The sequence below is a fragment of the Anomalospiza imberbis genome, chromosome 3 (assembly GCF_031753505.1).
Source record: "Anomalospiza imberbis isolate Cuckoo-Finch-1a 21T00152 chromosome 3, ASM3175350v1, whole genome shotgun sequence".
Classification (NCBI taxonomy): Eukaryota; Metazoa; Chordata; class Aves; order Passeriformes; family Viduidae; genus Anomalospiza; species Anomalospiza imberbis.
In genome coordinates, this window is record NC_089683.1 from 54,161,044 (window position 1) to 54,186,939 (window position 25,896).

At 37.4% G+C, this 25,896-nt stretch overlaps 1 protein-coding gene across 1 annotated transcript in view; it reads right to left on the reverse strand.

The window, feature by feature from the left end:
- Nucleotides 1–25,049, reverse strand: part of PTPRK (protein tyrosine phosphatase receptor type K) — a 349,451-nt gene extending 324,402 nt beyond the window's left edge. The window contains exon 1 of the mRNA XM_068184424.1: nucleotides 24,869–25,049. Coding sequence (XP_068040525.1) covers nucleotides 24,869–25,034 — 166 coding nt within the window. The 5' untranslated portion in view covers nucleotides 25,035–25,049. The remainder of the gene's footprint in view (nucleotides 1–24,868) is intronic.
- Between the last annotated feature and the right edge of the window lie 847 nt (nucleotides 25,050–25,896).

Sequence of the window (25,896 nt, forward strand, 5' to 3'; positions counted from 1 at the left end):
TTATACTCTTTCCAACACACTAGCAAAGAGAGCCCTGTCAAAGGACTTCATCCAGTAGAAATCATTAAAAAATAAATTACAGAAACAATTCATAGCTTACCTTTGGAGGAAAAAAAAAGGCTTAATAACAATGGTTGCCTTGCCTACTGAAGAAGGCTCCATGATTCTCAATTAAAGAAGTTTTAACTAGGGAAGAAAAGCTAGTCCCCAGTTGAAAGCAAAGAGGAACTAGAAGCACACCTAGAAAAACATCATCCTTAACTCACTGGTAAAAGACACAAGACCTGACAGACTACCTTTTCAAGTTAGACAGCTGAGTCCACCTGCCTGTTAAACAAAGAGTCCTATCTTTAAGACTCAGGATGAAATTAAGATAGATATGATTAACTCCAAATCAGACTTGGACAGCTATGTATCTGCTTTCCATATCGCAGTGAGCAGGTCACGGAAGAGCAAACAAAGCAAGTTATTCAAAATCTGTTGTACTTACATCTGGCATAATAGGGAGTAACAAATTTCTCAAGGGCCTATACAAAGCTTTACTAAGCTGAAATTTGAATTAAGGGCTTATATCATCATGCACATTTCTTCATCTTTCATTTGTACAGGATTAACATTCATTAAACACCTACGCATATTCAAACCCGAGAGAAAAGTCTTTCAAGTCAGAAGGGTCAAGTCATAAACTCTGAATGAGCACACTTGTGCAAGGGCTGTGTCCCTTACAATCTAAACAAACAGAAGACTCATTGGAGTGTTTTTCTTTGCATATATATATATATATATATGTGTATATATATATATATATATATATATATAAATATAAAATAACCCATAATAAATAAATAACAAGTGTAACTATGTAACACAATGTATTTCATTTAGAATTGACAAAAAGAGAGAAGTATTAGAAGTTGCTACTCGAGTATAAAATAGTATAGGAATAGACAAGCAAAGATGATAATCTGATAAAGTAGTATGGGACAGAAAAAGCTATAACAGTCTGAAGGCAATGAGAGGAAATACAGGGAAAGAGCACAAAGTACTAAAAATACTATCTTTGTAAAAAGGAACAAAGTAAAGCCATTACTGCCAATGTGGACAAAAGGAGGGAAAAAGGCAGGGGATGGGTGGTCGAACTCAGAGATTTTCAATCTGTATAAAATCAGGACTGCTGTTTAGTCCAAGTCTGCTTTAAAATGCTCAATTGGAAAAAAAAAACACACACCTAATATGGATCTTGGAACTCACAAGCTGAGTCCAAAGAAGGCATCCTTATTTTTATACGCAGGGAGAAAAAGCAATTCTCAGAACATTCATGCCAACAGGGTACACCTGAACCTTTGCATTTTGCCACTCAACATTATTTGAAAAGCTCACCATAGCTTCATGTCTATTAGAAAATACTGCAAGCATACAGTGTGTAACACAGATGCAGGAAAGAAAATTTTCACTCTTCCAGCAAACTTAAATATTAAGCTAGAAGGCATAAGAATTTTTTTCATTCTGATTTTTAATATATCTGAACATATACTGTTTTAATCCAAAAACCAGCTAGAAGGAACAGCAACTGCCAAAGTGCAATAGGCAGGAGTTTTTGAGAGAATAGTAAGTAAAATAAAAGAATTTTTTTTCCTATACTAAGAAATTAAAATAGCATATTTCTCCATTTAGAAAATCACCTTTGTTCTGAAAGAGCCCTCCTATTTGTCCTCACAGAGTAATAGATTAAATTTAAGGGAGGATGTAGACCTGAAACAAGGATAAACAGTACTTGGGATCTAAGCCTCTTGGCTCTTAAGAAAACAGTTTCTCTGCATGATGAACCACTCCTTCCCCTATAGCAAGTTTCTACTACCTCAGCATGATCTAGGGTAGCATTTTGCTTCACATTTCCTTCCCAATGACTGTGGAGCTCCATGTGGGTGAGTGCCAATACACACTGGACACCTGTAATTTTTAATACCCTTTTTGGGGAGGCTCCCTGGTCTCAGGTTGCAAGCACTGGAGCTGTGCCAACAAAAACTCTTGCAGAAATGCTGGTAACAGCTGCAGAGCCCTCCATAGTCTCACCAGGTGACCAGACCAGACTGGAGCTGAGAAAGGAAAATCCACAATTCCAAACTACTGAGAAAAACCAAGCCAGAAAGTTTCAACAGCCTCTTCTGCTCCTGTAATACCAATTCACACCCTGGGCTTCCCAAAGGCTTTCTAGATGCTTCTGTGCCAGGGAAGGCAGCTGTGAGTGCACAACATCCCCCCCGCCTATCCTCAGCCACTCCCTCCACCATCCATGTGTAGCCTGTAAACTTTCCTTCACAAGGGACTGCCGCCTCACACTAACTCGTAGAGAAAGCAAATCATGTGCAGGCCTAGGCTTCATCTATGATGATTAATGCTAGAGAAGCCCAAATTCCAGGTTACTGAAAGTGCGTATACTTTACAGAGCTGCAAGCAAGAAGAGAGGCTGTAACCATGCAATGTTGCACTCTGCCAGTCACGTGCAATCTGAGAAGCCCAAGCATTGAGAAGGCTTTAATATAGACAGTAAGTAGCAGAAGGCTGGTATGTCTGCATTAGAAAATAAATTGGCAGCCCATCTACTTAAATGCGGTTAAGTTTCAATTTAAACTGAATTACATGGTTTGAAATTAACCACATTTCATGATCCTCAAGTTATGCCGTCACTTATTCATCACCTTTAATACCTGACTCAACTTGTAAATGATCAAAGGCAAACCAAGAGAAGTCCATTAAGATCTTTCAGAGAAACCTTGTTTTACTTAACATACAAGAGTTTATTCTACATTCAGATTGTAGAATCTGAATCACACAAATTTGGTGGAAGATTTTCCACATCACTTCAAATGACTAGATTTGCCCATTCCACCTTCCACAGTTGCTGTTACATAAATTTTTACTTCAAGTATATTTACTGTGTATGAGGAAACCATGTGATGTAAATGCTTTCTAAATAAAGTTCTTATAAGAGCAGTCTTAGGCCACACAGAATGGATCAAATGACATGAAAAGCACCAAGAGGGCTGGCAGAGGAGAGCATATGTTTCACAACCTTCATATTCACTGAACACTAGTCTCTCAGCTTGTTCACCCTATTAAAAATATGCTGTATGAAAAAAAAATGCTACACTATATGGTAAATGAAGTGGATGACCACACATCCACTTTTAGTGAATTATCATGCTAACTTGAAGTTTGTGAGAGCACACAGTCTCAAACACAGCTTCACTCTGCTTCCATAATCCATATTGCAAACCATGACCTCAGCTGGATGGGTCCTTCTCCACAGTTTCTATATTGCTGCTTCATGAACCTCATCTCTGCTGGTCCTTTCTTTACACTTTGTTTTCAAAAACATATGTGAAAGAGAAAGCATGAAACAAAACTCGGATGGAGGGCATGGGGTTGGCATGAAGACATTTTACTTCATCATTTTATAAAATTATCTTTCCAGTCTGGCAAAATACACTCTTTTGGCCTATAATCAAGGACCGCGTTGAGCAGACTAATTCAGAATCCATATGAAGGCACCTGAATTGCATTAGATAAAGATCAAGGGATAATAAGAAGCTTTGTCCCAACAAAACAGACTCTGTTCTGGTAGTGCCTGAAGAGAGATCTGTTAGGGTAGGAGTTAGCCTGGTGCCAGAATGGATTCCACCTAGAGCAGGAATATCTGGTGGCACATAGTTAAACTTGGAAGAAGCCGTTGCCTAGCAAACAATCTCCTTCAGCCATGAATCTGCTCTCCATTACATAGGAAGGATGAAGGATGCAGGATCTCAAACAAGAGAAAAGCCTTCAACTGCTGCTATTAAAGTGAAGAATTCTATCAAAGAGTTTCCAAGACAGAGTCCTCATAAACTTCTCTGATACAATCATCTTCCTCTCATCTGCCTTCTTTCCAGTTACCTCCCAGCTGTGCTATTCAAAATTGAGGGTGGGCAGGAAAGATAATTAAAATTATATGTGCTTCTGATAGCAGCACATGTAAATGTTTCTTTATCAGTTTGGAGAGAGCCATGTAATTTTAAACTCAGTTTAAACGTCTCAGAAATATTTTCACTAAATTCATCACTAGGGGAAAAGAAAGAAAACATGTTCAACTGCACACCCAACAACACTTGCTACCTCCTTATAAGGTTCCCAGGCATTACAGAGCAATAAGACACTGATTTTTAGGCGACTCTAGAAACAGAATGGAAGTTCCCAAATCCTACCATTTAGCAATATTTATTATGAAATGTATAATTATTTTCTTGCCTTAATTTAAGGATTCAAATTCATATATGCTACTTGACTAGCAACCCATCACAGATATGCTCTGAGATACACACACATACACAAACAAGCTTACAGTAACCAGAGACAAAAGGCCTAGCTAGACCCAAGGCTGTTTAAACCAACACTGTCCTGAACCCTGCAAGAGAGACAGGGGAAAGCCTTCTGACCCACTGCCACCCACCACAGGAAAGGTGAAGCTCTCACTGCAAACCATTTTCCCCTCAGTTCCTGTCAATTTCCTTAGCCTCCTCTGTTTACTTCCACTTCTCTAAAAATAAGCAAACATATCGACTCACAAATATATCAGGAAACAGTGGTAACCAGATAGTCAAGAAGACTGTTTCTTCCCCTGGGGAGGCAAAATCACTAGACTAGCATTAATGATAAGAAAAACTGTTGATGAGGCACAGAGAACACAAGCATACAGCAGCAAGCATGCAATCCCTTTTTCCATCATCAACTCAAATTTAAAGCAAGGCTGAAGCAACTGAGTGTTCCACAACTCACTGAAATTTGACTCACTTAATTAAGTCCATCACTGCAGAGAACTAGTGATAATGCAAATACTGCTTCCTCCTTATATGACCACATATGTTGGCTTAAGAGGTGGAGAAATCAATGTGAACCAATTCTAACTGGAAAGGTTTAGTGACTTACTTCCTCACCGGTTCCAAACAGCCCCCTGAAATTCTGCCAGGAAATACATATAGATGAACATTTGGCATGTTTGCTATTAATTCAATTTAAATTGTTGTGAGATGTTGTCTAAATGCACTTTTTTTAAGAAGAAAAATCTTGAATAGTCAGGAACAGTTTTGTTTCCATGTTCCTCACAGAGAGGAAGAGGGGAAGGAAGAATCACCTCCTGGTGATTCTGCCCTACTGGGCAGTCTCACTTCTAATTTTAACAAAAGCTAATGTAAGTCAAGAAGACTGCACTGATGTATTTAGACAACTTTAGGTCCTTCAAAACAGAAGGAAGATTTTCTTTAAGACAATTTTGAATGAAACAGCTACATAAAGATAATTAAAAATGTGCTTATTTGCTGAGCTGAATTAAATACCAGATTGCACTGCTGTATTCCTTTCTACCTCCTTCACTGTCTTTCTTCTCTGTTAATAAGTGAAACCAACAGATGGAAAAGAACTTTTAAAAATAGTTTTTCTATGTACTCTGGAAAAGGGCAAAAGCATTTGGTTTTGTAAGATAGAAGATGATATAAAAAGAATATGAAAAATGCAAAAATGTGAACATGTGCAATGTTGTGCTTTTAAGCCACTCTTACAGAAATCTGCCTCTGGCCAAAAATAGCAAGAACATCACTGTAAACTACAGCCATTCAAACCATGATTACTATACTCTACCCACCCATCAAGCTGCTCCAACACAAAATATTTGGAAAATGGAATGCATAATTCTAAAGACAAATCTTAAATAAATTTAATCTACACAGATACTTCCACAGGTTTAAAGTGGCCTTGGTTCACACATTAAACATTTGTTTAAGAAAGCCTATTAATACCAAGTGAGCACATGTGAGGTTAAAGTACTTCATTGTTTGTTCAGCCTGAAGCAAACACACATAAATTAAATTACAAACTCCCCTTTGTCAAGTCCTGAGAATATTTTAAGATTTCCATAAATAGATATACCCACTTTTAAGACACTACGAAATAGCTGCTAAAGCTCCTAAGGAAATACTGACATCCTGCCAGTGACTAAGGATGACTGGAAACTCAGCCTGCAAAGGGAACAGGGGCAGTGAGGGGAAAAAGAGCAGGACGTGGGGGGAAATGCTTACTTATTCTTCTGTGTTAGAAAACTAGGCTATAGTTTACCCTGAAATCTTGCAAGACCAGATTGGTTTCTTACATTTTCTCTTGGCAAAACCAATGCTATATACCTGACACTTTTATATGACTTCTCCCTCCCAGCCCAAACTTCTTTGTAATCCCTTTCACATTCACTGTAAAGCTGTGATCTCTGTAAACCTCATTGCTTTTCTTTTCCCTGCTGATTCATCCTTCTTTGTTCCCTATTCCAGACACCCTTGCCTATGAATTGTCCTCTTTCTATTTCCGTCTCAAAAAATTTTGTTGCCCCAGTTGTCCACAAATCTGGCTGGGATCTGCCCAAAATGTAATAGTCCCACTCCATTACCTCAGGGCACAAAAAAAGTACATGCACTACCTCGTCACACACTTTCCTTGCCACCCATTAATTGTTCTTAATTTATGAAATTAAATTTATGAACACTTTAAAACCCAATTAAAATTAAGGATTGGGATATGCAAGTGTCCTGTGACACAACCATTCACTCCAGCCCACTCCTTCAGCAGTGTTTCTCAACATGTCATCCACAAAGCGATGGGGTTAGGAAGTTCAACAGACTCATGAAGAACAAAATCACTCCCATCTACTTTCAGCACATGCAGAGATAAAAAAACCACATGATCATCATCATTGTAATTAAGATGTTTTTAAACTCTAAGAATTAATTTCTTTACCCTACAGCTGACCGATTACACATGTTTAAAACAGGCCAGATGTTGCACTGAAAGGCTATGTCACATTTGCATACCATAGAAAGTGTCAATGTCAAGGACAAAAGAAGGGCATCAACACACCTGGTGTGGCCTGACTTTCCCCTGATGTCTTAAAATGACTGCGGGGTGGGGGGGGTGGATGAAAAAACCACCTTATGTAGAAAACATGAATTTGTTCTAAAACAGAAAAAAATCAACCTCTTAAACATATTTTGTGTTTTAAAACCAGGACAAATCAGATGGGTCTACCTATTTGGACCTTGTAGATTTTTTCAGACATCTACCTAAAATCACAAGCAGCTGGTTTCCTCCACATTTTTGCAACAACTCTTTTACCCTTATCCCATTCTCTTGCACTACTGCAGGTCCCCAGACAAGAAAAGAGCACATAGCATTGACAGCTCCCCAGAATGAGAGCTACTGCATTGCTTTAGATAAAAGGAGTTGTTCCAGATTAACACAACACCATCCCTGTTATCCTTTTGAAATACAATAATCCCAGAAGTTTACTAGCACAGTATATTGAATGAATCAAAGCTGACTACACAAAATTCTTAAAATATTTTGTCAGGGGACAACAGAAGGCAGAGTCTACAGCCTATTTGAGACATAATAACAGCAAAGCTTCCGTTTTTTTCTTTTGAGACACACCTTTAAGAGTAAATGAGAACATAAGGTATCTACCCCTAAAAAAGCCAGCATTCACTTTAAGTCTGAATCACATTTTAAAGACATAAGAGATGTATCACAAGTGTCTTAAAAACACCTTAAATAATCTCTTGTGCAGTTATTACCAGTCAATTGAGGAATTTCTGCCAAAGTAGACCATTCTGGTGGATTTCTAGAATGAAGACATCTGTAAATTGAAACCTCCTAAATATTTTCAGCTCTCCATATGCTGATGTAAGGATGCTGTATAGCACTAGAAAAAGCATGTCCAAACCTGCCAGCTGCAGTAGATGACCTCCAACTTTCTGAGGCTGCCCTGGCCTCCAAACACATCTCCGCTAACCTGGGAAAAGCTGCACAAGGACATAGCAATTTCTGTGAACTACACCATGTATCACACTTGATTTAAATAATTTCCTCGCAGGCAAATACATTTATCTAGAAAGTTGCTATCAGGACTGCAATTTTGTCTTCACATTAAGAGGAGTGGGGAGGAAGACTCAATAAGCAGAGAAGCTAAGCAAGGTAAATATATCAAAAGTAATTAAACAGAAATGTTTGTTCCAAAATAGCTTGTACTCATATTTAAGAGCAAGCAATTGCTACTAAAAAGGATATGCATTGTCTTCAGCAAAGGGCTAATACACAGCTTCAGTGAATGTTTCCAGTAGTTATCTCACACACACACTCTCTCCCAAAAATAATCCCCGTATTTAAAGATAAAAAAGACATTAAATAAAAGTGACTCTGGAATTGCCCTTCACTATCTCCAAACTCTTGTTACATTGTATTATTTACAAAGTGATGCATTTGTCTTTTGAAAAAGACAGCCAGGGTGTTTGTTCCCCACAAGCTGACAGTTGGTTTCATATTTATGCCAGGGCAAAGAGCATGGCATGACAAAATGCAGAACAGATCAACTTCAGGACAGCACTTCAACCTTGAAAATTTGCCTAAATTTTTTTCAGTCTGCCAAAGCAGACATCTGGGTCTTTTACTGAACTAAATAAAAAATACCACAGTTATATAATGTTTAAATCAACAGATTCAATTAAGCTCAGATAGGTTTGCAAGGTTTGTTTAATCAATAGCCAAGGATTGATTCTGATCTCTTCAGCCTTTGCATTTTGCCTCTTACTGAGCTCATTAACTCAACGCATAAAGCAACTTCCATAACCTTATTCGGCCTTGTTCAACAAGCAGTGGTGGAGAAAATACCATAATTCAAAAGCAGAAGTGCTGCACAGTTGTACAGAACTACTCTTGTCCACAAAGTATTTGTGTCTGCAAGATAAGCCTCTAGTCCATACACTGTCAAGCAGGAAAAGTAATGCCACTGAGCATCCTCCTGTACATCTGAATATTGGAGAATTCAAGCTCAAAAATACCTTTTTTCCCCAATCTAAAAGGGATCCAAAACTGATGGTCTTGTCAAATAAAAGTATGTTTTTATTCATTAAAATCTTCACTTGAAAAATTACATACATTTAGACAGAAGAAAATAAAATTCAATAGCTGAAAGGGGGACACAATTTTTTATAAACTAATACATGGCTAGTAAAAAAATAGGCATTCTGAGTTTGTTCTGTAGTTTAAGAACAGACTGTTTGCAATACTGATGAAGTGAGGGGCACAGGTAACCTCCGTGAGATTCACCATAACTTATTAGGATAGTACCTGACAGGGAACAACTCTGTTATTCATCCTTCTCAATGCCAGAATAAGATGCAATAAATATATCTTTTAATTTTCCAAAAGACTTCTTACAAATAAAAGTGAACATAATCACTATTTCTGAAGTTTCTATCCTCACAAAAGAAAGGCAAAAGAAATTTCATCCTCCCACACGATTTGTATTTACTTTTTTTTTTTTATATGTACACTACCTAGAGCATAAGTATGGATATTTTAAAAATAGATATGCGCCCACATATGTATTTATGCACACACACGGACTCTTGTTAAACCAAAAGAGGAGCCGACAGGAATGATATTTAACCTAAATCCAACCATCTCTCTCTTTGATTAAAACTAGGTACCTAAATGTCAGCCACGGTGTTAAAACCTTTTTGAAAGGCAGGAATTAACTGAACTTTCATAAATATCCATAACATATTATTACCTTATATATAATACCTTGGAAATGTGTTTTTTTTTCCCTCCTGAAATACCATTCTTATCCTTTTTCCTCCTCCTTAATTTGCTTGATCCATAGTCCTTTTTGAAGGAATAATGGAGTCAAAGTATAGATGAGTGGTAAATTCCAAAATCTTCTTCCATTGCCTTTGAGTGTCCTAATCTGCCACACCTGCCCAGGAGCAAGGTGTTCAGGGAACACAGCCAAGCCAATGGAAGTAGACAGCTGGCATCAGCGAGAGCAAGGAGGTGCAGCTCAACCCAAAGGCTACTCCTGGGATTCTTTGGCCCCTTTACCTGTTCAGGAGTGCTCAGAACTACATGAAATATTCTTAGTAAGTGGTGCCAAGAGGTTGTATCCACTTGGGTGTGCTCATTCCTCATTCCCCATGGCTGCAAGAGGAAATGAGGTTATGATGGTGGGAAGTTATGTAACAATGGCAGTCATCTAAAAGAAGCTATGACCTGCAATCACACAATGGACACCCAACTGATGTTCATAATGCAGAGACTTCATGAAAATCATTTATCACTAGGATTTCTCAATCATTTTAATGGAAAGTCTATTAGATCTTTTTAGAAAAAGCAACCAACACCCCCACACCCCAAAAAAACCAACCAAACAAAACAAAAACAACCAACCAAAAGCCACACTGTATAAACTAGTGCCCTAACGGTTTCATTAACAACTAAACAATGTTTAGGATAAGCCTTTTGCATTCCTTTATTGTTTTTATCCTCCTTCTCCAGCTTTCTTTCCCTTTGGATGTAGCTACATTCTTTGAAGGAAGCGTATAAGTTGCCTTTTAGATTATCATTACCTTCTGGTGTCCTTCAGACTACAAGATGGGGCAAGAGTAGTGGTGCAGGGGGAGAGTAGTGGGGGTCAGAATGCTGTGGATATTCCTGAAGCAGTATTTTAATACAGACCACCACCAAAGCACAGCCCTTTCCAACCACCTCCTCTCCCAGGAAAGAGGATGCAAAAACAAGATTTGTGAAATAAGGCTCAAATTTTAATTTGAGGGATATTTGGGGTCTTTTTCATGAAAAGAAAAAAAAGTCAAAGCATATTGGGAGATTTTATACACTCCTTCAAATAAACAGATAAATTAGATGCTCTCAACACAGGCAGAAGCTACCACTGCACAACAGAAAGCAGCTTCTATCAGCAAAGGCAAATAAAACCAAATGTACCAAACCTAAATGCTTCACAGGAAAAAACAAAAATATCAGAAAAAAAATCTTCAATGCAAATGCTTTTGCCACATTTTCTACTCACCAAAACCAGGTCCTTTATCAAATATATCTAAGAAACCATTTTAACCAAACTATCAATAAAACCGAATGACTAAGTCATTGATAGATGAGATCCTACTCATTTAGGGTCAAAACATGAAGACCTGGGATTAAAAAGCAATTATGCCTGTTATCTTTTCATAAGCAAGCAAAAGTAATTTAAAGGACCTACAAACTAATGAACAAGAACTGAATGTTGATCCAGTTGTGGATATATTTTCTCCCAATACAACCATTTTTCCTCTCTTCCTGATGCCATTCCTTCATTTTTCCACCGTTCTCATTTAGATGCTTTCTTTTTCAACCTGTGCAAGCCATATTTAATCTTGTTTATTTCTTCTAACTTTTATTTATAATTGCTCCTTCCTTTTTAAAATATCCCAACCAAAAATAAGCCAGAAACAGAGATGAAAAGCAAACAAGTTCAAAATCCAGAACATGTGGAGGTCAGTCAAGAACAGACCTCCTACAGACCCTCGTCATCCTCCAACAGCCTCCCAAGTGCTCATCAAGGAAGGAAGATTTTTTTTTCCCCCATCACTCCAAAGAGATATGATCACCATTAACCAAGAGAAGAGAATGTCTGGTTTTGATTCGTTCACTCTTCCAGATCAGCTTGGTAAAATTGTTGAAAAATAATTCAACAAAATATTTTTTCCCTTATAAGCCACACAACAAACAAAAATATAAAGAAAAAATAACTGCAATTGGAAGGAACTATAAGACCCATACACTTCATACATTTGTATTAAAACATTCTAAGCCCTGCCAATTTAAGAGACTCTTCTTCTACCACCTACAACTACTTCCTTTTATCTTATCAGAAAAATAGCTCTTCACCGCTGTAGGCTAATTACACCATCTGTTTAGCCCCAGTACAGTAACACTGAGACATGGCACATTAATTCCTTAACTTTCCCACATGGAACTGCCTTGTGTTACCCTCATACTCAAAAAGACATGGGCTGGGCAGAATGAAGGGAGGGAGGGAGGGAGGGAGGGAGGGAGGGAGGGAGGGAGGGAGGTGGAAATCAGCCTCACAGTTATTTGTATTCCCTCTTCCTCCACCACAGTTCTGCTGTCAGCCTTCATAGGGATTTAAGCAATCTGACAATTTCTCTCTACCTCACCTCAGTACAATAGTGCCACTTGTCAGGATCAGCAATGAAAACCATCAATCACAGGAGCACACACAAAGGAGGAGGCAGAATCTATGCATCTACTCCTAGTGGTATCAAGCAAGCTGCCTCTCTTCACAGTGGTCAGAGATCACGGAATATCAGGTTAGAGCCTTCCTTGGGAAAACAGGAGATACACAGCCTTGCACTAAAAAGACGGATTTCTCCAATATTTGAAAAATAGAACACCCCCTCCACCTCTCTAAAGCAATCACCTCCTGTCCCATCCAACAGGACTAGAGACAGCACACTAACTGGCAGCTGTACCCCACACTACCCAGTATGGACCACACACGCTGACGTGCTGGAAGACATCATCACAAGATCCCTAAATCCTTCTCTTTTTCTTTCTTTTTCTTCCTTCCCCCAGCCCTTTAAAAAAGGCAGACCATTTATGAAAAAATCGCATTTGGAATTCTTTACATATGTTAGTTACCAACTAAAAATAAAACACTGACTTTGGGGGGCAAATCCTGTTTGCACAACTGATTTGGACAAGTGGGCAAGAGCAAACGTATAGTGAGGGGAGGCAGAAGGCATGAGGGGAGTCACCTCTGCATGGCAGCAATTACAAGCAGCTACATACATCAGCCTTTTCAGCCAGAAAAGCTTCAGCAGGAAGGGAACACTTCTCTGCATTCTTGCAACTTGTAAGAACTCTCTTGCATATCTCTTAAAGTTAGTAAACTTGTTCCTAGCTTTGATTGCATCTGGAATTCTTCGTATTTCCTTTCCCTCTTAGAAGCATTCCTATTTTTCTAACGAGGTGATACAAAGTCCCTGTAAACTGACATGTTCCAGTTTAGAAACTGTTTTCAATAGGAAAAAATACTGCTACTGATAACCACTAAGATTACACCAAAGGTGAAAGGAAAAATTCTTTGATATTTAACATAATTTTGCATTGCTCAGCCAGAGACATTTATTAACAGTTATTTATAGATTCATGTTTCTGCTCTGTGTCACAGGCTTGGGCTTTATCCTTTTTTTTTTTTTTTTTTTAACAAGGCACAGTGGAAGCTGTAAAGGAAAGAGACAGAAATAAGGGAATGCTTCGTCTTACAGATTGCTCAATAAGATACTTATATCCATCTATAGAGCACCAAGGTCACAGGTCACAGGGAAAAAATTGTGACACAGAGGAGGAGAAATAAGAGAAGGTGAATTGATTACAGTCAATATCTCTGCCCTTGGCTCACAACGAAAATGAACACTAGGAGATGTGGATGGGATAGGGAGTAAAATAAACTACCACAACCTTTCTTTTGTAAAATACTATACTTTTATCTTTGCTTATCATTTCAAATTTAGAAACAAAGTACACAGTTATTCCTCATATTGCACACAGAAATTAGAAATTTTTCATTACTGTATTTCTCTGAACTTTTTAGTGACAAAGCTACTCAGAAAATGAGCAAGAAAAGTTAAAAAAATAAAATAATAAAAAGGGAAAAAACTAAAAAGAAAAAGAAGTTACTTAAGTTAGGTAATTATGAGTAGAGAAATGGTAAGCATTTGGTTAAAACCATACAGGTTTCATCCTACAATACAGTAGCGCCTTACACCAATCCTGCCTATACAGAGCAAACCTTAGTACAACCACAGCTCACGGAAAACATCTGAGGAGTGGGCTGGCTAAGATTCAGGGACTCCTACACAATAAGGTCAGGGATACACTCTGCAAGACATACTTCATGAAGCACTGTACTTGTTTCTATTCTCTGAGGCATTTTACTATCATGGAGATAAAAATTTAGAGTCAAGCATTCAGTGCTGTGACAGCCGTATCTGTGCTTCCAGCTAATGGAAAAGTACCAAACATCAACACCAGCCCACAGAGCAGAGGATCTCGCATGACGGCTGTCACTCAACATGTTCCCTTCCCACTCACGGTCAACAGCAAGGCCACGATAAGTCACTAGGTAACTTTATTAACCAGGTCATCCATTAACTTAAATCATAGGTCAGAAAGTACAATCTGCAGAAAAGCAATTTATCAATTCCTTTCCAAAGTCACTTTGATACCCTAAGCCTGAAAATTTTGCCAGACAAACGCCAATTGAAAGACAATAAATTTTGCAAAAACAAGTGCATTCCATAGCATAAGAGAAATTCTACTAACCAACCTATCACCTTCCCTTAGCTTTATTTAAAACACATATCTTTATGCTTAAGATGTGAGTGTAAACAAAATATCTGTATTTTTCTAGTAAAGTAAGAGCTGTGTTTGCTTAAAAGGCAGGTCCCTGCAACAATGCACCTTTCCCGTATGTACCGCTTATCTGCTTATACAAAGAGTCCACACACAATTCCTGTACTTCAATATAAACCTGGTATAAATCAGGTACCCCAATACTGGTAATGCAGGATGGTGGGGAAAAATTCTATATTATCATTCAGATATAAGTGAACCAAGATGGGTTCATCATTGCATAAACTGTAGCTCATTAAACCACAAACAAAAATAGCTTTAGTTTTATATGAAGAAAGGGATTTATGACTTGATGAGAAACAAATTGCCAAAAAAACCCACTGCAAACTTGCAACCTAATTAAACACCTTCTGTTACACATAGCATGAAAATTACCACCACTGCTTTTTATGACTATAAAACCACTCTTCCTTCTAACTGTTATTTACCTCCTGTTGACCAAGTGCAGTGCAATGCCAGCATGCACCCTCCAGAATTTCCCTACATTTCAACAGAGAGAATAGATCTGTGTACTGCCAGTCTTGAACTGGCATATCTATACATATCTAAACATATCTATATCCCCAAAGAAAGGAGGATTGTTTCTGAGTGACATACAACTTTGACATTAAAAAAGCATTGTCAATAACTTACTTGCCTTGTTGTGTCAAGTTCAATACATACAATCAAAGGTTAATGACATAGACCATTTGCCTCGCCCCAGAAGCTCACTGGAGGAGTCAGACTTCAGAAAGATGTCTCCCTTGAAACATCTGGCAGTCACACAGTCAGATTAAGTAAGTATACATGGAATGCTGAGCACCTCTTTAGTATTTCATTACCTCCCTGGCACATAGTACTATTGTATCACATACAGCACTTAATCTTGCACTTCTAAAGTATCAAAACATCCACTAACATTTGAAGTTATTTAAAGCAGAACTCTAAACTCTTAAAGTAGGCAAAATATTTCAACTGTACATGAACACTGTGAAGAACCAGAAAACTAGAGAAGTATACTAGCACTCAAAACATTTTAAGATTTGATTCTTTTCAAGATCCTGCACATAAACTAAACTTCTGACCATTGCAGTGGCAAATTTTCACTATCTGCCTGCTAGCACATGCCCAAATCATTCAGAAATATTCCTTTCAAAAAGGGTACCATAATTAACTGTAGGGTTCAAAGCAAAACACAAGGGAACACTCTCCAAATTTCACAAGTCCTTAACAGAATTCAAACACTTATTGTACAAATGCCTATCCCATTACATTTTCATATCTGAAAAACAACAGTGATCTTAGCTATTAGTCAGTAGTTTCAGTAAAGTGTCAGCTAAGACAAAGGCACCAACTTCATATAAGCAACATAAAATTGACTGGAGATCAGTAAAGATAGGAAGGATGGCATTGTTAACAAACAGCAATGAAAAATCATTCAATTTGCTATTGCTCACTGAGGTCAGGTTAAGTTTCTATGTAGAAAAAGTTTTCTCAACTTTTCCTACTGGTAGCAGTACTATAACTCCTAAGTATTAAAAGACTTTCTGAAGAAAATAAAACTGACTTTTCTTGCAACAGTCAAATGTACATACCCTAGTGAAACAGATTTGGTAACCTGATGGCAGTTAAACTAATCTAGTAACACATCCTGGCTCAGAAAGGCCCGCTAAAGAATTTGTCTTTAACTGTTCTGAAAGTTTAAACCGTCAATCAGAGGGATAACAAAACCAGAAAAAAAAATCATGACAGCTAAGCACAGTGTCAACTCTTCCAAGAAACAGTCAAATAATCTTTCAATAGCCTGATGGAAAAATAAAATGAGAATCATGACAAAAATATTTGAAAAAGCAGATCCCCAAATGAAATACTGTCCAGATACAAGGCAGTTTTAAATTATCTTCTGAGAGGTTTAAATTTACATCACAGATATAGCTACACCAAGACACACTAACACCAAACTTTTCATACATATTACATGTTATTCATGAGTCTGATTTTTATTTTTTAAGTCACACATTTCTGCTACCACCACCATGCTTATTTCTCCACAGTTTGCATTTACTTACATACAAGGAAGCAGAGCTCCTAGGGTTAGCTTATCCAAACACACTGCCCAGTTACAGGGCAGATTACAGGCATCTAGGAACAACATGTGTTCATGATCACTTAATTCTTTTCTCAGTGTTCTATGAGCCACTCTTGTAATCTAAAAAACACCTCATGCCTGCATATTTTCAGTACAAGAACAGTCATAAGTCTTTCTATAGGCATCTATAGCTATAACAAACTCAAACTATTTTTCTCTCCCTATATTCTGCGTATCCCAGAGAACTTCAAAGATATTTTATCCAGGTTATTCTGCCTTACAGACCTCCAAACCATTTCCTTTGTAGACTGCAAAGGCTATATCATTTTGTATTTATTTATGGAAGAGTCCAAAGTGTCCTGTTTTTATTCCTGCTGTTTCAAATAAACTTCATTTCACAGCAGAAGTAATTGGGGATACAAATACTACCTCCTACTCAGAATCAGGAACAAGGACAGTCTCTCATTCCTTGCTGCTGTTATTCAGTAGCTCCGCTTCAACCTGTGCAGCATTACAAGGAAAGAAACAGTTCCCAGTTCTTCTCTTCCTGCTTCCTTGACTATCCCTTAAATCCTGTTTCAACATAACTTAGGCACTAGGTCCTTTCCACGAGCACCACAGGATACACAAGGGTATACAATTGCTAGTCATTGGCATGCTTGAAGTTCATGCCCTACCTCAGCCTGTGACAACTTGCTCAAATACCTACACCTTTATCTACACAGGGAAGTTGGACACAAACCACTGCTAAGAAGGAAGAGGATACAACCCCTGATTTTACTATTCATTTTGTCTGAGGAAAGCATAAGAGAATGCAGGGGCATAGCAGATGCTGCCTTCTCCTACTGCACCACCACTCAGCCCTTAAGACCACCAAAAAAAAATGGGTAGAAACCCTTATATGCTTTTCATCCAAGCCTACCTAGCAAGAAAAACTCTGTTGACCTGCACTTCCCTGCCTGGGTACTGAAAGCAAAGTCAGTCAGGACAACACGAACCCTCAAAACAGAAATCACCATGAACATTTAAATAGATTGGTCACATCCTAACCTGCTCATATTCTGTTATGTCTAGGGTTACACATCAAATGTATCCCACACTAGCCTTATTTTCTTAAGATGTAAACCTTCAGAATTTCTTTCCATTTTCCAAAATGACATCAACAATAAAGAATGCTGTATCTAGTACTACCACCACAGTTTATTAGATCTAACCACCAGTAATAACTGATGCATTAATTCAACTGTAACAGCCAGAATACTATAAAATTTAAAAAACCCCTATGATTTTAACAGCCTAAATTCATCCAGAAAGTCTCAAACTGACATTTCATCACAATAAGATCTTCTGTATATTAAATCATCTTAATTTTATAAAATGCCATTAGAAGTTGTTTTTAAATATTTAGAACTGTACTATGATCTCAGTGATTTTGGTTCATTGGTGGTATCCCATGATAGCAGTGCAGCTCCTAAACATAACACATTACTTCTTAATAGCTCCATTAAACATGTTTCAAGATACAAAACAATTTTACAAGGCCTGAGGGAATAAAAAAAGAAAGGGAAATTATGTTATGTGTGAGGCAATTGTGCTATCTGTGATTCAACACTAGCTACTCTTCACTCTCTAAATATGTTCACAGATAACTGTTCCACAACTGCCTTGGACTTTTTGACACCACATGATCATTAATTGTTTCCTCCTTCTGGGCTCAGAAAGGAGAAAACTACAGGAAAATCATCAGGTTTTAATAGTTCGTGGTAGGTGGCATATGAAAAATCTAATATGTATCCGAATACTGATTTATTTCTATTATGAAAGTTTATTATAAAGTTGGACATATCATTATCCACTAGCATCCAAATGGTTTTGTTTATCCAAGCAGCATTTTTATTTATAATTTAGTATTCCCAGTCATGACGGTGACAGCCAGATTGATTCACTTATCCCTTAAAATCTAAACCTACATGGGAACTCCAGGACAAAAGCCCCATGTGTGACCATGTTAATATCACTTCTGGGAAAGGCTTATTTACAAAACCAAGATAATGATTCATCCTCTCTGTGTGTATTTGTTCTTCCATTCTTCTGCAATTGAACATAAATTTGGATTAACCATTCTGGGATGTTGCATTATCTCATTTCCTCCGTCATGTGTCATGTCACTGTTTTGACTACTGAGCCAGGACCACATAAGCACTTGTGATCTCAAATTAAAAAGCCCAATATCCCATTACGTGAATCACAGAAATAAAGCCTTCATGATAATTTACTGCAAGTAAATTTCACAGAAATTCACAATAGTTTTGTCTAGTTGTTTTTGTTTATTAAAAATAAGTCTCAAGACTTCTGCAAAATAACTTTCTACACCTTGTTCCTACATCCATGATTACTGTAAAATTACTTTCTGAAGCAAAACTGCAAGTAGCTTTTTATTTATCTACATTCATTAAGACTATGACATGTCCTAAACCTCTTGCAATAGTCATTACAAAGAAAGTGTAAAGTACAAGGAAGAATAAGTAGCCTCATTATCAATTAGCCAATTTCACTTAGCAATCCCACAAGAGCACATAATTGGCTGTCAAGCTGAGCAACACACCCCAATTCTCCTTTGAGACTATGTAGCAAAAGTGAAATACCTGCAGTGCGCAAAAACAGCAGGTTTGCCTCACAAAGATTCTTTCCCAAAGTACTTGTCTTATACTCAATCAATTCCCCAACTTCCTTGAAGCCACAAGACTGAGAGGCAATCAGATAAATTTAGACAATATTTTGTGTGCTGCCAGACGATGAATAAAGGCATTAAAACCCCTATATCTATGACTTCTGATTTCCAGTTCACAATACTTATCCAGAGCACAAAATGGCCAATGGAAATAACACAGGTTAAACTTAACAATAACTACAGATCCAAATAATTACACAGCCCATTTTATCAGAAAAGTGCCAGTATCTCATTTTTTATTTTCTGACTGAGACCACAGCTTAAATAATTGTTAATCTGGGATGTAATGAAAATATATCCACATTTAAAACTATGCTGTACACTCCTACAATCTGGCATTTAAACCACTGATAATGGCATCTCTCCCCCTAGGAGGTCTGCAACCAATCTGTCAAGCATATCCTACTTCAGCAAATCTTTCTAACCAAGCAAATACAAAACTCTCAATTAGGTGATCTGCCAGCATGTCTTTGAATGCATTAGATGCCAAATTTGAATAAAAGGAAAACAACACTGACAAGCATTCAAGCCTGTCAAGATCTATGCTAAAGCTGCATTAGTTCTGGTGAAGCCAGTGAGCATAAGCAGGCACTGTCCCTGAAAAAGTGTCTGAGGACAGGGCCACTCATCCTTCCACTGGCATCTGAGAAACGACACAAACGAGTAAAACAGAAGTCAAAACCCTCCCCTTCTGGCAGTAATACATACAGCATGTACAAACAACAAGTTTTTATTACACAACAAGAACTGAAAACATCCTTCAGGATCCTCCTCCACCAGTACCACCATGTCCCCAGTAAATTTCCTACTCCCATAAAACTTCCTGTGTTGGGGTTGTTGCCATTATAAAGAGGAAAGATCTACTTACAAACGATATAAATCTTTCCTTTTGTAGCCCTACAAGTCCTTTCATGCTCTTCATTAAGGAAAAAATACAAGTCCTGTACAGGCAAGTACAAAACAGTACAATAATCAAGAAAATAATCATGAGTAGATGTCTCCAGGAAGAGATAGTGAGGAAGGTGGTCTAACTTCAGCATACCTGTCTCCCCATACACCTGCATTGAAGACTGCCCATCCTGCTTTCATCACTGGCCTTTACTTGACTGCTACTAAACCACTTAAATACCACTTCCTAATTTTTGCCACAAGAACAACAAAAGTATGAGACTACTTCCCTATGCCAGATTTTCTTTTTAAAAAACAAAACAGGTTAACTATTTTTTTCATCTATATTTCACAGGCTTAGTGAAAGAGCAGACAGGTAGAACTAAAGGATCTGAGAGTTGGAAGGTGGAACTAACAGCTGGAGATTGTATTCACCCAACTGTGATAAGTAGCAGCCAGACTACTCTACCTGGCTCTTTTTTAATCCATCATGAGAATAGGTAGACTTCAGCCTAGCTGAGGATTCCACCAGAAGCATATATTAATTCCTTTCAGCAAATATTACATCTGTGTAGAAGGATGCCACACTTCCTAATGCAAGGAACTTTTAACCTTTCCCCAAAAGACCACCTTTAGTCACAGCTATTTTACAAATGGAAACAGACAACTTCCTGGCTCAGATAAGCCAAGTATCAAAAGGTTTAAGTGCATGGGTGACAGAATGTGTGAAGCTCCCTAACTCCTGATAAACAATGGGTTCAACAGCAGCAATGCTGTATTAAAGAGTCCATGAATTTTAAAACATCCATTCCAAGGACAAGCCCATTAATGGTATACTGAGACATTATTCTTCAATTTCCTAAGCTTTTAGCTTGAGCAGAAAAAAAGGAATCTGACTCACTAAACAAGGTAACAAATGACTGAAAAATACAACAAAATTCATTCTTTGATAGGACATTCAACAACATTTATCGGTTTATGTTTTCTCCACTTTATATCAGACACATGAATCATGGACATGGTGTATTTAAGAACATTTCTGACCTATATCTTTTGTAGTTAGAGGGAGAGAAATATATCTACACACTCAAGCAATTGCCACACGTGTTTCAATTTATTGGAATACATTCTGCTAATTTTAATGGTTCAGTCATACCATGTTGGAGGAAAAGAATCTGATTCTAAGCTGATTTAAAATGTTTTAAACACTATCTTTAAAAATAGGGGAAAGTTAAACATAGCTAGAAGCATATTCCATAAAACAAATATATCATTATACCAATGTTATGAATAACTGGTGGGAAATGCTTTACTCTCTGTTAGCATCTTCAGTCAGTGGGATCAGTTGTATACAGTGCAAGAGAAGCAAAGGAAAAGAGGCATAGTTTGGCAAGAAAAAAAGAAATCAGTGAGCCAACTGCTATGTTAGCCCTTAGCTATTAATAGAATAGCCATAGCTTAATAGCTAGCTATTCTTCAGCTATTCCTTGATTAACATAATTAAATAAAATTCAGAAAGAACAATTAAGAACCTCAACCCAGTTTGAAGATGACTTGAATATAAAATTTGATTTTAAAACTGAAAGTGAATTTTTTTCCCAGGTGTCCTCCTCCTTCACTTTTTTCTACATTAACAATGTCCACTGCTTCATCACAACTAGAATGCTCTCTGCAAATCTGCACACAGTGATTAATGCTACATATTATCTTAATAAATAGAGACTAACCTGGGGGAGGGGCTGAGTGAGGGGCAAAGGTAAACATGAGGGGAAAAAAGGGGATTTTACTAAATGAAGGTACCAAGGGAATGTCATTTTCTTAACACCAACATATCTGAAGATGCTTAAGATGTACAATCTACAGTGATAAACATAACTGTTGAGGTGTTTCAATTCATATAGGTTTTAGGGTTTTTTGTTTTGTTCTAAAGGTAAAAAAAAAATCTGTTCAGAGATACAACTTAAATCAACAATTTAAAGCTCAGCCTTAATCTATAGATAAAAAAGGCTGCAGTCTATTCCAATGTACTTAAAAAATATTTGACTGATGCATTCAGGGTAGAAAAGTACAGGACAAGTTATAAAAATTAGTATTCAAATACTTTTTTTTTAAGTCTTTTTTTTAAATGCTTTTTTTAAAGTCTTGCCCAAGACAAAAATTTTCCCAGGTTAAATGAACTTTTTAGAGAGTACCCAAAAACTGAACACTAAGATGCTAACATTAGCACACCATAATATTATAAAGTAGTATTTGGTCAATTATCAAATTTTCTATTCATTCCCATTTCACTTGCATTTTAAAAGATGATTAAAAGCTGCAACTGGAAGGTCTTCTCTCAATTGCAAAAGTAACTGGTATGTCTGAATTGTCTAATAAAAGTCTTTCAATTCCAGGGTGCATACAACTTATTGAACACCTCTATATTTACATGTACTTAAAACGGACAAAAAAATAATCGCCTGTTTATCACAATGAAATGTTTCCTACTCTATAGCACGTTTTGCTGTACTGTGTAGTATACGACATCTTTATTTTCTGGGAAAAAAAAAAAACAGTAATTCCTGTTTTCCATTAGTTTGTAGACAGGAAAGTATCTCCTATGCATTGCAGTGTCAACTGCACATGATTCTTGGTCCAAGTTCAAAAATATTGTTGGCTTACTATGTTTTAAATTTAAGTTGATCACTTGCCCTTTTCAAAGGGTAGTAACATTAACACAAATCCCTTGATATTTCCATGGTCTGAGACATAGCAGATCACAGAAAAGATATAGAATTTTCAGCTATTTCACTATATTGCTTCCAATATCAGGTGAATAAAACAAATATTGCTGACAATCCTTAAAGATTGTCTTTGGAACACGTCTAGTGTCTCTGGGATTAAGTTTTAAAAAACTTTACTTCATTTCCTAGTACAATCAAATAGTTTATATAACAGGTCAAAGTACAAATAACAGAAGGTCAAATTTATGTTGTTTGGCTGCTAAGCATAATTTTTTTTATATCTTCACAGTGACTAGCTGTGAAGAATTTCAAGAATCCCTTCTTATGCTGGTGCATGCTATCAGCCAACATTGAAATGGGCCTGGTATTTCCACCTGTTTACATGTTCTGCTACATGCAACAAGCATCTGAAAGAAATTCTTCTAAGAAATTCTTATCTGAAGGTAGCTAGCATTTCCCTCTTAATTACATTGATTTCTTCTCCTTTGAAGAAAACCAATTGGACAGCACACTCCACCAGTGCAGACACTGCTCTAACCACAGAAAAGCACAAGATGACCAGCCACAGAATAGAGTAATTCTGCATTACAGAGACTGCATTATACATACACTCTTTTGGATATATTTGGCAAGTAAAACAGTAGGTAACCCAAAAATGAAAGCCAACTTTAGGCAGTCAAGACTTTCACCCTAGTGGCAATAATTTTGCAGCTAGGTTGAAAATATTTTCTCAAAAACAAAAAACTACATTTTTTGCACTGAAAGAGTAGTTGAAGTGACAGATACATGCACAACCTGATACCAAATGTACAAAGGGTAACTCTTCTAGGACTGCACTGCACCAACCTTCTCTGGGTCTTCTCCCTCAGAGGTGTCAAGTTATCACTATCCTGAACAGACACTATCACCAATTTCTGCTTCTCGTTGTTGCTGCACAGCTGGACTCCAACAAGATCTGCAGCCATATTTCACTTAAATATGTAACTGAATTATGACTCCTTTGGGACTGCAGGCACCATGGGAAAAGCGTCCTCTGCAGATAATGTAAATTTAATTTTCTAGGAGACTGGACACAGGTCTCCAAGTGCTCCATAACTGGTTTCAGGTAGAACTTTGGCCCATTTAACTTATGTCTCATTAAAAGTAGTGCAACCTGTTTTCAGCAGACTTGAAGATAGCACTGGTGACTAAAAGTGGACTAGCAGTACAGCAAATGCTGCTGTGAAAACTCCCTGCAGGGGTTAAAAGTCTTTCAGAGTTCCCCTCCTCAAAGTCAGTCACTTTTATTAAGGCTTTGAAACACACAGATGTGTGAGGCTACTAACTACATACTGTCCTCATATTCATGGGAAAAATAACTTTCTCATATTCAACCATAAGACTGAGACTCATACAAGAGAGTTATAACAAGAAGAGACTCCAGCAACTCAGTTTGCAGCAATCAAAAATGTGGGACATATCATAAAACTTTAAAAAAAATGAAAAAGGCAAAACAAAAATGTTATTCAAGTCATGCCAAAAAAATAAAACGATTGTATACAAAAAGATAAACTGAGTTGTTGCTTCACTCCTCTCCCCATATTATCAAAACACTTCTAAGGGTATTCCAAATCTGAGTAAATTAAAAAATATGGGAAATATTTTTTTCTCATTGCACTTTATGAAGCATGTCTGCAGTACAATGCTACCCAGGTCTCTATCAGTCCACAGCCAATAGACATCAAAGTCTCAGAAGTACATGTGAATATAGTGAAAATTATTAAAGTAGGCCATCTTTGGTTTAATAGTTTTTCTTCACTCTCTGACTCCAGAAGGATGGTTAATGTGTTAAAGAGTCACCTTCCCCTCTTAAAGGATAGTACAACACTGCCCTTCACTGCACGGCTCAACCTCTTCATCTGTCTTTGAAAGCACTCTGTATAAGCAGCTGCTCTTCATGGTAACTACCTCCTTTGATTAGCTGCTATGAAAGCCTCTATCAATAGCATATCTTTTTATCTCATATCTTCTGACATACTTTGAAAATCCTATTACAGTGGACTCTACCCTCAAGGTCTGAGTTTAAGCTGCACCCTCCTCATTAGCTATATTATAATTGCTGTCAGCCTGAACCTGTTTTTCTCCAGAGCACCACTAGACAATGCTGACAAGGTATTTGTGGACTGAAACATCCTGGCAGGCTCACTCCAACACTGTAATGCTTTAGAGGTATTATTGCACAGACCTGATTAGTTGGAAACACTGCACAAGTCTGTGTAGTGACTCCCTGCAGGCACATCAGAGGTCACAAACACAGTCCTTCAAAGTCCAGGCTTGCCCTTATTAGCATGCAGCTCTGTGTCTCAATACCACACATTTGTTCTGTTTATACCCTACGACCTCTTGCATGCACTGGGTGAAATCCTCTCCTAATATAACCCTTGAAAGAGACAGTTAGTACCAGCATCAAGAGGAAAAAAAAATTTCAGAAGTTGCCCATTTCAATGATAACAGCCGGTATGAAAACCAACTAATGTCTACAGTACATTTATACACACACACACACTTCCACACCTTGAATTTTTGGAAATTTTCCAGTCTTATCTCAAAAGTAAACTCTTCCTTTTTGTTAGCAGCCACTGATAATAGCCCTCAGTTCAAAATTTTTTAGTGCTGAGACTTCTCTACAGGGCAGCATTGCCACCATGGACTCTGCTTCTGCCCTGTAAGTTTCATGTGGCCTAGGAGCACTCAGGAGACTCTTGGACCCACAGAATTCTTTCCAGCAGCTTAAATGCATGATTCCCATTTTTAGCAACTTCACTAAATCCCTTAAAGGATTTACAACTGGAGCTACAGTTAGTATTCAGATTTTTTCACTTGTATTAAAACTAATTTTAATTTCCCCACGTGAAATTTGGCATACCTGTAAAGAATACTTGTCTTCTTCTTTATAAACATGTTGCAAATATCCCTTATCTATTGCCAAATTAAATTCCAATTTAAATTAACTAACGTCTCTTACAATATTCTTCAAAGCCTTGCCACTAGGCATTTGTTCCTCACAGTTACATACTCAACTAGTCCCAAGATACATGCAAAAATCTACAAGGTTTCCTTCTCCTATTATCTCCTAACTTATTGCTATTTTTGGTAACTGT